We start from the raw sequence: 12,195 nt of genomic DNA, 5'->3' as shown, positions 1-12,195 counted from the left end.
GCCGGCCCATAGTCCTCCGCGCGCTGGCGGCGGGAAACGGCGCGGCGCCATGTTGGCCCCCCTCAGAGAGGGGCCGGAGCACGGGCCGGAGCACAGCCCGAGCGCAGAGAAGCCCTCCCCGCTGCCCCGCGCTTCCCTTAGGGCCCCTTCCCGAAATTCGGGACGCAAATCCATCTGCGCCCGTCCCAGCCCCCTCCGGAGAGCAACGTCTTCACCCAGCAGCCGCCATCCGCTCTCCTGCTCCACCCCGGTACCAGCGCAGCTGTCACCAGCGCCGGTGCGTTTAAAAGCTGCACCGCACCGCGAGGCCTACTCCCGGGCAAACGGGGGTTTGAGGTGGTACAGGATGAGACAAGGAGTCCAGCAAAGCACAGCAGGCAGGTGGAGTGTTTCAGTCATATTTTACTCTTCATTAGGTAGTTCATCTGAACGTTCATATTACAAAATTAGCTGCCACAGCCCACAAATATATGGGACTTCAGGAAAGCTGTCCACTTATTCAAAAGAGCACAAACTAATATTTCCTTTTAAAGAAGAACTTTGTGAAACAATACTGCATTAATCTTTAAAGCTAAATAATGCTAAGATTTCACATAATCTACATTAGTTTTGGTTTTAAATTAATGTTACCAACCATTATAAAATTAATGCATTTGCATGTATCAGGTTACAGACTTTTGCATTTAAATCAGTGTGAAGTATCCCATGCTGGAACAAGAATTTTTAAGCACTTGCTGTTTCAACAGCAGCTCATTGTTATTGCCTCAGAACAAACTTTACACAAATTATTGAACAAAAAAAAAAAGCAAGACATCATTTCCCCACAAAACTATAAAAAATCTGTTACAAGCAACAATAAAATGCCTTCTAGACAGGAAGCATTTATAAAATGCAGAGATCTCTCAGATAGCAAAGTGTTTGCACAGGGGCATTCACTTCCTTCCCCCCATTTATACTCAAAATCCAGAAGTGACCATTTACCAGGTGGCGAGGATCTATGTCCTCTGAAACATTCTTGTTTGGGGAAATTGGCAATTGCACAGATACTTCACTGAATCTAGCTTCTTGCTGAAGTGAACTAGGCAGCAGCTGCTCAGACTAGGAGAAAAGTATTTGAGGCAAATTTGTACAGTTAAAAATATTCAAGGAAAGCTAGTTGAAGCTGCTAACTCACCATGCAGTCACTCCTGAAGAAACACCACGCTTACATTACAAACTTCACATTGTACTAAGCTTGCAGCATTCAAAACTACAAGTAGGAAACAGTGTTCGTGTATGCCATTCCCTGACATCTAACCAATCTATATGTTTTACACATATGCCAGTCAAACCCACAGATGATCTAATACTGTGTCAGTCCCTTGTTGGTAAAAACAAAATAAAAATCCCTTCTACGGGGTGTAAATCCCTGAAATTTCCATACTGCGTATGGAAGGCTCTAAGTTTTGTGGCTTTACAAGCTTGATGCAAATGCACACTAAATGATTATGGTGCAGTTTTCCTCCCCTTAATTTAAGAAGTCCCCCCCCTCCCTCCCAACAACTAAAAGCAAAATTTAAAACCAAAGCATTGATATGTTACCAGCATATGTGGACAGGTTTACAATCTTCTGTTTTTAAAGAACAAATGACAAAAAGCATTCAGGAATATTGCATTTTTTTTAAATAGACATGTAGCAAAAATTTTAACCACCTGAAATAAAACGGCTGAGACAAAGCTCTCTACATACACCTGCATGTTGCTGTAATACTCAAAAAAGCAACACCAATGCATGGAGCGTTTCTCTTAATGGCTACTAGTGTTCAAAGAAGTGTAAGATTATGGAGTTAACTACGTCTTTGTACCCTGTGAATTAGAAGTCTGCAGGTGGCACCGAGACAGGTTTCCCACAATGGATTCACATAGCTTTCACTTTGATTTGCTTCATCTTCATCTGCTTCTTCTCTAGTTTCTTCTGCTCACGCCGCAAAGCAGCTTCCTGTTGGAAAGAATACAGAGACCTGAATGAACATCAATGCTCTCTTCAAAGAGGAAGCTAATCATTTCAGAAGAGGAAAACAAAACAAACAAAAAAAACCAATGTCCACTACTGCACTTAGGTTCACATCTCCTCTAAGCACAGGAGTTGGCTCTCCACTTACAGCCTTCACATGGTTCAGAAAGCAAGAGAATAAAGCATGAAAGTTTCTGCTTTCTAGCACAGTAAGAAGTGGAAGTTGACCACCCTGCTAGCAGGCCTGTGAGCAGCCCCGGAGATATTATAAGAGAAATTTGCAAGGATCTCGTAACCATCTGAAAACCCATTTCACCTCTAGCCGACGCTGTTTTTCTGGATCCTCCTCGTTCATGATTCGTTCCTTCTCTGCCCGTTTTTTCTCCTCTCGACGGGACTGGGCAGCCTCCTGTCTTTGCACATGAGTCAATTTAAGGAAATTCTCTTCCACTCGAGCCCTGTTCTTGTCAGCTTTTTGTTTACCCTTTTCACGGAGAAAAGCAAGTTCAGTTAATACAGATTCCCCATACAATAAGATTCCTCATGAGCAAAATGCAGTATCTATGGTAGTTACATTAGGAACGTAAGGCTTCCAACCTTAAGATTAAAGATCAAATGGTAACTTTCGAAATTTCATACAATATTCAGAAGGGAGAAAAGAATACACTGGTTACCTCTCTGTTCAGACGGAACTTCTTTGCTTTGTCAATAGAGTAAATAACCATGCTCATCAGAGGCAGCAAAGACTCCATATCCTTTGGGGAAGTGTTGCCTGAACCAGGCACTGAAAAACAGAGTTCCTCAAATTAATTCAGAGAGGTTGACAGGCTTCTTCTATTAGTTCTAATACTCCTTCCTCATTGCTCAAAATGTTCATGAAAGATGCTCTTATCCTCCTCTTTAAAAAGGACTTAACTAACTGAAAGGGGTGTTTCACTTTGGAGATTACTTTGGGATTCTTCACACAGTGGCAGGCACGTTTCTCCCACACAATCCGTCTTAGTTTAATCAGTACATCTCAAAGTAATCTCTAAAGTGAAATCTGAAGGTTGAATTCTGGCCTCTGACATTAACTTCCCTTGGAGCTACGGCCTTGAATTTCTAAGAAAAATTCAAATGTAAACTCTCAGACTGTTTTTATATTGAAACAGCGCTAACCAAGAAACTCTGTGTAACCAGTCATTAGTAATTAGCCAGTCATTAGTAATACATTGCCTTCCACATGTGACTTGCACAAATAAAAGTGTAACACCCCTATCATACCTGCACACACACACACACACACACTAGTTCTCTTACCATTAAATGTAAACAAAAGTGTCTTTTTAGTTTCGGGCAGTTTTGTAAGCTGACCCTCCCTGGTAGGAAAGAAAAGAGTGGTTGGAATGTGTAAAGAAAAAATATGGGCGTATGAAATACATAACATTGTTAGGGAGAATCTTGTCAAGAATCAAGAGACACTTGCAAGCTACTCACAAGAGTAAAACAAACAAGATTAAAATTGGGGTAGAGTAAGGTTAAGTTAAACCATTCAGATTCCTGAAGTGTTTATTCATTCCCTTCCCCCCCCCCCCGCAAAAAAAACCCTAAAAAAACATCATTAATGTAAAAATATACTAACAGCACCATCCAGTCAGTGACTGTCAGAGGTCATCAGAACCCTAAGAAGGCCTATATATTTTTAAAGATGTTAAGTTTTACATATGGTCTATTGTTTATACTATTGCTTGAAACACGGAGATTATATGAACATCAGTGACAAAAAAAGGAATGTTCAGAAAACTTAAGTCTTGACTGCCCCCCAAAAAAGCACAGTACTCTAATGTGACAACATTGGACCTACATATTGCAGAGCCTCCAGAGCCAAGGCAACTTCAGTACAAGGTACACAGACTGCTTTATGATTAAATCAAAGTGTGCTCTTTTTTTTTTTTTTTTTTTTTGGCAGTTTCAGGTTTTGATATGGATCATTTATTTATATGCCTGTGATCACAATACACCCTTACACAAGCCTACATGTTAATTCACATGATAGGATAGATCACCCACGACTTGGCACTTCTGAAGCAGCAGCAGCCAAAAGCACCTCAAAACTAGGAGGCTTAAAGCAACAGAATAAATATTGCATCTGTGCATTTCTAGAACGCAGCTGACAATCAAAGAGAACAAAAGCACCCAACCTATGGATTCAGCAGCAGAATGTTTAATCGCATCAGGAGGAAAGGGCAAGCAACCTTGATTTTTTTTATACTGCAGACTTTTGAGCAAACCTAGTTCACAATGCATTTGGATAGCAAACTGTGAACTTTTTTTTCCATGTGAACCACTAGTTCACATCCTGCAGTGTTATTTCTTGGCTCTTCAACTCTAACATGATGTATCCCTTTCGCGGGATTGCTCATTTTTTTCCATGCAGCTGTGTACACTATAACTGCCAGATGTTATTTGAGATTCGGAGCTGCCCAAACTACAGAATAACCAGCACACAAAAATAAATATTAAAGCAACACAGCACCTTGATCCTCTAAATTAATGCAGTATTTGGAAGCATTAGGACTGTATTCAGCTGTTTCACCTTTGCGCCCAATTTCTCTTTGGGCACATTCCAGCAGGTTGCACACTGCAAACAAGTTTGTCAGCCTAGACTTTGCTTAGTGTTACAGTACCTACTGTAAGGAGAGATCTAGTTTTATACATACTCTTGCATAAGTTTTGGACCGGAGAACTGGTCCGAGAATTGGACGGACTCAATCTTGTCAGCATAGTGCGTGAGGAAATGTACCATCTGAAAGAGAAGCTGGGGTTAGTTTCTCCCGTCAACAAGTTTTTAATCAACCTGTCCACTCCTATCAGTTTGCTGGACTGTCCGTATATCACTCAGAAAATTGTTGCGCTCAGCTTGCTGCAATGACACTGAAATTTAAATTGGCAATTTTTTTAAATCAGCTTTTGCTAGGGAGAGCCTCAGTGCATGGAATTAACATGAGCAACTCGGAGATATTAAATACGTAACTCTTATTTGGGATTTGCCACTTCATTTCATAATCAACCTCAACTTTGAGGACCTGCAGATACACCTTCAACACCCCTCCTTCAAACTGGCTGTTGGAGCTAACTTCCAGGCTTCAAAAGGCAGTTTTAAGTCCTCAGTTCAGACCAACAATTGTTAAGTGGAACAAATAAAAGAAGTCATAATTATACCCTTCTTCCACCATCCCTTAAATTTCCTTTGGGTCTTGATTTCTGTAGATCTCACCAAGACCATTTGGCTCTCTTGTTGTGATTTTTTTTTTTTTTTTTTTTTTTAAACAGAAAATAGAGTTGAAAAAGTTCTAATTTAAGTGTCATGGCCAGCAAGGAAGATTTTCACTAATTCATTCAAGATTACCTTTGCGTCCATCATTCCCTCTGTGACCTCCCCCATCTCCGACAAGATAGCCAGCGAATCCGGAAGCCCATATTTTGCACCAGACTTGGGTTTATCACTGCAGAACTCACTCTATTGCAAAGAGAGGAAGGGGAAAGAAAATAAAAGTCCCAAGCATTTAAATATCTTATCGGATTGAACAGTTCCAGCACAATGGGACCCCTAAATAGTACCTGATAAGAAACAGTTAACATATGTTAACTCAGTTACTCAGTTTGACTGGGGACATTTCAAGCATAAAGAAAGCATGCAACATCAATGCATGTAGTTTGTCTTTAACTTAGTATGCCCCCCTCAATAGCGACTGCTTTGGGGAAATGAAGAACAGTTGTAATACATCCATGCTGGAATGGTCAAAGTGGATTAATACACTTGCTTATACTGTTTGATAATATAAAAAAAGCTGACTGGCATCCTACCAACTACACTTTAATACTGTTATTTGAGACAGGTAATCTTGTCTCACACTTTGGTGTGTTTTCTTGATTTTACATTATGTAAAAATGGACAACGTAGGCCCGGACTTTCCATATTACATGCTACTGTTAAGTTGACCTTTCACTCCTTGACAAAGCCATTTGTGCAAATTAAGTCAGGATACACACAAGTCTCATTTGGCCTTATAATATACTTCAGCCTCCATCTAAATGAACTATACATGGAAAGGAAGAGGTTAGTTGCTTTCGATTGCCTCTTCTCCCACAGTTCTGGCACCAGCTGGCTAGCACTTCAGATGTTTGATGGCATTAGGCTTTCATCCATTAGGTGAAAATATCTTCTCCCCCCAGACTAATTCCAATAGGTCAGTCACAAGTTTTCAGCTGTTCCCAACAATATAACCTAGAGATGAGAGGTTCTTGTATCTCATTATTTGTTTTCCTATTATTCCAATTTGAATACACATACCAGGTCCTGCATCTCTTTCTGAAGTCGCACCAGTGCTTTTCTTGTTCCAACAGCAAACACATAGGTGTCCATATCTTCATCATTCATCGTTACTTTTATTTGCTGTAGAACAAAACATTATTAGCCTTGATCAGAATTATCAGATGAACTCTGCCTTCAGACTGCTGGCCAAATGGAGACCTGTCTCTTTTATGAAGGATGTGCTTCTGCTACTTCAAAGTTTGTCTGAAGTTTTCATTCATGTTTCATAACCACAAAGAACAAAGCCCAAGTGAGGCAATACACAGCTAAGATAAAGGTTGTTAAATTAGAACTTCTTAGTGTATCTTAGAAACATAAATTAGCTTTTAAATTTGAGTACTCAATTCAGCATTCCAGTATAATGCTGCATCGTAATAACAGTGAATAGAATAGCAGTTATAAGACTCATTTGCAGCACAGATATCCACCGTTTGTGAGCCCACATCTAAATTAAATATTTTTATGGAAGTATACATATACGGAAAAAGCATTCACAGTGCATGCATCCACTGTTCTCCAAAACATATCAGCTCTTGGCATTTATGGGGATAGAGATTCCCCTTATCCCCAAGGGCAAAGCACCAGGCAAAAAGTAGTGTTACAAGATGTTCACGTGCAGACCAGCATATGCACTGACCAGCTCTATTCAGACAGATGAAACAGAAGAACAATCATTAAGTATTTCAGATCGTAAAACCATGTTTTATCAAGACTGCATGATAGACTGTTCACAAAACCACTCAAACAATAAGACCCATAGATAACAATTTACTAGTCATCAGCAGTTTGCATTCTGGAGACAAAAGAAATATGAATGATTCTTGCAGATTATTGCAACAGATATTGAACTGGAAGATGTGGAATATGGTAGAAAGACATCCAGCAGCTCACTTGGGGATTATGAGAACAATCAAAAGCAGCAGGGCAGAACTGAAGAAATGCAACAGCTTAGCCGAGTACATACCACTTGGTCACAAGCTGGCCTCATCATGCGGGCAAGAACATTCAGTAGGTCTTGTCTCTTGAGAAACTAAAAACACAAATTTATAAACACAGAAAAAGATTGCTAAATATACGTGAAGTGCAACACAGCACATAGCAAGGGGAATTAAGGAAAAATGGGGCCTGTTCTCCTCTCTTCTCCTGTTTTCTATGCTCATTCCCTAAGCATTCACTATTACCCCCTTCTGGTGGCAGAACACTGGGCCATACAGATCTTTAGTGTGACCATTTTTCCATTCATGTGTGCATATTCAGAATCCTGCCCCTGAACCTGAGCAAGAGTTGAGCTGAGACTCCTTGTTGTTTGTGCTGAAATTCGAAAAGCTTCTGGAACTTGAATATTGGCCAGAGGCTACAAACTCAGTCATTCTTACCTTTAGCTGGATAAGCATTCCTTCACAGCACACCCTGCCAGAGCACCATAAGTTATATATGTGTTCATTTTCTTGATTTAGTTTCCCAGTGCTTGTAGCTTCTTTATTAGTGCCATCATCCCCTGAAGAAAACAACAGTGAAAGGTAACTGCGGTCTAACAACCACATATTTAAATACCAAAATAGCATCAATGGGCTTAGAACTCAATTGTTCCTAGATTACTTCAGTATCACCATGAGGCTTCTGAATAACTTGTACTACAACATCATAATCTTCTTTCAGCACTGGAAGACTGCATATTATTTATCTACATGCAGAGCCGTTAATTAGTTGAGCTGAGTTAATTAGTAGAGTTGTTCATGTTAATTAGTATTAACATGAACTTGCATGTAAAAGGTTACTCTACTTTACAGGCTACATGAAGATTTAAAACCAGCTCTGTTCAAATAAGCTAGAGTGGAGCCTAGGCATTATGGAACTTACCAACAAGAGCAAAGTTGCTTTCTAGCAGCTCCCTGTGAGTATTGAACCATGCCTGAGCCAGACGGTTGTTTTTGTTCTTCCCAATGATGTAATTCATGATGTAAGCAAGAAGACCTGTTACCATTAGAATCTCCATGTAATAACTCTCCCAGCTGTTTTGAAGGTGAGCAGGGACCTATGGTTAAGTGATTGGAGATTGTTTTGTCTGTATTGAATGAGTGGATTCCATATGCACAAACTATTTTGGAAAAAAACACACAGAGTACTGGAGAAGCTTCATCCAAAATACGGCAATAAGCTTCTCAAAGGCCACAGGACAGAGCTAAGTCTACATAATGCATTTGGCTTTACTGGCATACAGTAATCATACTGGAAACAACTGATAACAACATTCCCAAAATACCTGGCTGGTACAAACAAAATATTTCTCTCTTGCAAGCAAGCTGGTGCTAGCATTTATCCCTCAGAATAGTCAACAGCCCAGCATTTCAACTCAACTGACTGATTATTCAGGTTTCACGCTTTACCAATCACAGCATTATCTGATCATAGCATAACTTCTATTGAAACCTAAAGCAATACTCAATGTCCAGGAGCATTTTCAGAATATCATTAGGAGCCACGGACTGCATGGGGAAACCCTGCCTGATCTTGCCATCTTCAGAGAACCATGATAAAATACTTAGCAGTTCTACTAACACCACATAACCCTTCAGTCATAAATGTATGCAAACTTTAATTTCTATTGCCAAGGTCAGCCATGACATTTAAAAAGAGATTTTATGTATAATAAGAAAAATGCAGGCCTTAAGCACCTGGATCATTCTGTAAAAGCCTGTTTTGGGAGGCAAAGGTAAGATGTGACAGGGTGAAGAGACTGACTTCAAAAAAGAATCAGAGAGATCCATTTCTTATCGGAAGCTTTAGACCACAAACTAAAAATATACCATTTAAGTGTTATTGTAATCTTATCAATGTAACCCCTTCTTTACATATAGACAAATCCCCAGATCTGTATTTTTTTCCTGGATTAAATGAAGCTCATCACTATAGCTCCTTCACTTCTCCCTCATACTCATATGACTAAGAGAGGCTATGTCATAAAATGCTTTGGCCAAAACCACATTTCAGAATCTCTTTGTTTTAGTGAAGTATTTCCTGATCTGTATTCCAGTCAACAGTTCTTGGTTTGAAGAGAACACAGCATTGGTCCAAGGACAGAAGTTCTAGAAACTTAAAATATATATAAATAGCAAGTTCTTCAGGACAGATTCTCTCTTACTGTATGTTTTTACAACAATGACCATAGTGGCATACTGCCATTAACAAATGATGAAGTACGGAACAGAGAATCAAAATTTATACCTACGTTAACTATTGTTATGGGGTCTTTACTCTTGCTAGGAGATGAATCTGGTTTCTCTTCATAGCCTTCAAACTCCTCATCATCATATGGTTCACTCTCAGTATCCCCTTCCTAAAGGACAAAATCATAAGCAGCATGAAAAGCCAAAGTCTAGTAATCAAAATCCCAAAAGATAAGGTAAGAAAGTAAGGTGTAGAGATACCATTAAGGAAATGAGGCATTACCTGTGCATCTGCATCATCAAAGTCTTCCTGATTCTCATCCTGACCCTCAAGTTCTACAGTGGCTTCTTCTTCATCATCTTCTGTAGTGATGATCCTCTGAGGAGACTCCGTGACTGCATCTTCAGTAACATCTTCAAATTCAGCAAAGTCATTATCATCATACTCCATAATGTCATCTCCATCCTCAAATTCATCATATTTTGCCAATGAAAAACTCCATGGGATGAACAGGACAGCAAGGAAAATATATAAACTCTTCATTTTCACTGCAAAAAAAACAAAACATTGCAGAAAATCCTTATGCTAGAAGATGTAATTTCTGTTACATCAAAGCTCCAGTAATGCCCAACTTCCAAGAACAAATACACAACACCATCAGAGATCAGACCAAAGAGAAGACAGAAAAAATCCTGCCTGAGTTTGCTGTCTTCAGTATAAAGAAAGTGAATACACTTACAAGAAAAAAAACAAACTTTGAAGGTGATGTGCTAGACTCTTCTGCTTGCAGCAGGAACAGCTGAGGCAACAGCAAATTTACATTTGGCTAAGTTGTTCAGATAAGCAAGTTCTAGAAATAGAGATGTTCTGCTATAAAAATGACTCTCCAATAGCATCTCCCAGTTAATGAGTTGCCAACAGCCTTCTGACTTGACTCATTTCAAACAGCACACACTGTGCCTGTGGCTGTTATTGATTAGCAATTAGACAGTCGGATCAATGAATGTGTTACAATAGCAGTAAATCTCAAAATGCATTTAATCCATTAACTTTCAACAGCAGCGCTCCAATAGTCTCTGCTAGTTTAAAATGGCTAACCTTTGATCTTTCTAAACTGCATGCTCAGATCTGCCACTAGCCCGCAGTGACAGTTTGTCAGACAAGTTCACGTATTTTTTGCCCCCAGCTTCCTCCGTTTTTTCTGCTTAATCTCAAAATAGTCCCAGTCTCCTAGTCAGATTGTACATCACCTACAATAACAAGGTCTAAACTGAGAGCCTCAAAGAGCAGAAATAACCTTACAGCTGCATTTCACAAATATCTATGGAGGATCAGCTGCATCAGACTTGGCAGTAAGACTCGCTCCCTCTCACAGGCAGAACTGAGTGGGAACTTGAATGTTAATGAGATTGGAAACAAATTGTTTCTATTTCAGGTATGTAAGAAAAATTAGACCAAGTCTCCTCTGAATACCATATGCAGTGAACCTACTGCTAAGAATGACAAGAATGGCTAAACTAAATGCCTTCATCAAGAATTTTCATTCTAGCAACAACCTGAACAAAACATGTTCACAGGAACATATAATCAAGATGGAAAGTACAACAAGGCAGAGCCCAGAAATTTAGCACATTATTTTGGGTATGCCACAATTTTATGCAAATGTAAAGGGGAGAAAAAAAAAAAAAAACACTATTTGCATGATGACATAATTCGCATTCAGAGGATAAAAACATCTGGACTGGGCCACCTGCTCAGCCAAACCCCCAGCAGTTTCAGAATCAGTATTTCAAGACTGTTTGAATATACCCTGTTGCAAAGCACCCTACAGCCTCCATAAAACCTTATGCTAAACAAACGCCCGCAGCTGCTTACAAAGAGATAGTTGAACTACAGACTTGGGTGAAAAGGAGAATATATTGCCGACACAGCCGTCTTTGTTACAAGACAGAAGGGTTTTAAGTACAAACAACTACGAGAAGCAGAATATGCTTTGGCAGGCCCTCCGCCATTCACATGCCACCTACTTTCCCTGGCAAGAGGAGCCAGCTCAGTCGCTGATCTCCACACGGGAAAGAGGGAAAGGAGAAGCACCGGCCCCCAGCTGGTCTGGCCCCCCGCGAGCCCCAGGGGGACCCCCCCAAAAGGGCCCCCCCGGGCCCCCCGCCGGCCCGAAGCGGGACACCCACGCGCAGGTGCTGCTCCGCGTCCCGCCGCTGGCTCCAGACACGTGCCTCCGGCCCCAGCTCCTGGCAGGGACACAAGTCAAGGTTAGAGAGGCTAAAATCAGCTCCCCGCCTCCCCGAGGTGCGGGCCGCCCTCTCCCGCCCCGCAGCGCAGCGCAGCCGCTGCCCCACGCCTCGCCCGCCCCCCGGGGGCTCCCGGGCCCCGCACAGGCCCGGCGTCCCCAAGGCCAGGGCCGCCCCTCGCGGGGGCACCGCGGGGCCGAGGGCGGCCGGGACCCGCCGGGGAAGTGGTGGAGGGGTGAGGCCCGGCCCGGTCCCGCCCTGCCCTGCCCCGCCGCGGGGTCGCCGCCACCGCGCTGGGGGAGACGGGAGCGGGGCGCCCGGTGCCCGGCCGGCGCGGCGCGGGGCCCGCGTTACCTGAGTCACGCGCCGCCGCCGCCAGGCCCGGCCCTCGCTCAGCGCCCGCCGCCGCCGCAAGCGGCGCAGCCTGCGTG

At 41.8% G+C, this 12,195-nt stretch overlaps 1 protein-coding gene across 2 annotated transcripts; it reads right to left on the bottom strand.

The window, feature by feature from the left end:
- Positions 1 to 384: 384 nt before the first annotated feature.
- On the bottom strand, positions 385 to 12,178 carry CCDC47 (coiled-coil domain containing 47). Of its 2 annotated transcripts, XM_067311967.1 has the most exons (14): positions 12,119 to 12,178; positions 11,705 to 11,764; positions 9,798 to 10,063; positions 9,577 to 9,684; positions 8,208 to 8,382; positions 7,724 to 7,845; positions 7,312 to 7,377; positions 6,327 to 6,428; positions 5,382 to 5,492; positions 4,693 to 4,778; positions 3,293 to 3,351; positions 2,668 to 2,777; positions 2,310 to 2,477; positions 385 to 1,978 (listed from the first exon to the last, which is right to left on the bottom strand). In XM_067311967.1, exons 3-14 carry the CDS (start codon positions 10,056 to 10,058, stop codon positions 1,898 to 1,900), a joined length of 1,449 nt encoding a protein of 482 aa, XP_067168068.1. In that variant the 5' UTR covers positions 10,059 to 10,063; positions 11,705 to 11,764; positions 12,119 to 12,178; the 3' UTR covers positions 385 to 1,897. The 2 variants fall into 2 exon arrangements, with proteins under 2 accessions (XP_067168068.1, XP_067168069.1); XM_067311968.1 differs by lacking the exons at positions 11,705 to 11,764; positions 12,119 to 12,178 and adding an exon at positions 11,543 to 11,596.
- Between the last annotated feature and the right edge of the window lie 17 nt (positions 12,179 to 12,195).

Source organism: Apteryx mantelli, chromosome 28 (assembly GCF_036417845.1).
Source record: "Apteryx mantelli isolate bAptMan1 chromosome 28, bAptMan1.hap1, whole genome shotgun sequence".
Taxonomy (NCBI): domain Eukaryota; kingdom Metazoa; phylum Chordata; class Aves; order Apterygiformes; family Apterygidae; genus Apteryx; species Apteryx mantelli.
Note: the sequence above shows the minus strand (reverse complement) of the source record. Positions and strands in the feature narration are given on the sequence as shown.

Bases quoted from the DNA above. Each gene is read 5' to 3' on its own strand.
- CCDC47 (XM_067311968.1), bottom strand. The intron at 3,352-4,692 runs GTATGTATAAAA...CTTTCCTACCAG, and splicing joins GGTCCAAAACTTATGCAAGA to GGAGGGTCAGCTTACAAAAC. The intron at 2,778-3,292 runs GTAAGAGAACTA...TCTGTTTTTCAG, and splicing joins ACTTTTGTTTACATTTAATG to TGCCTGGTTCAGGCAACACT.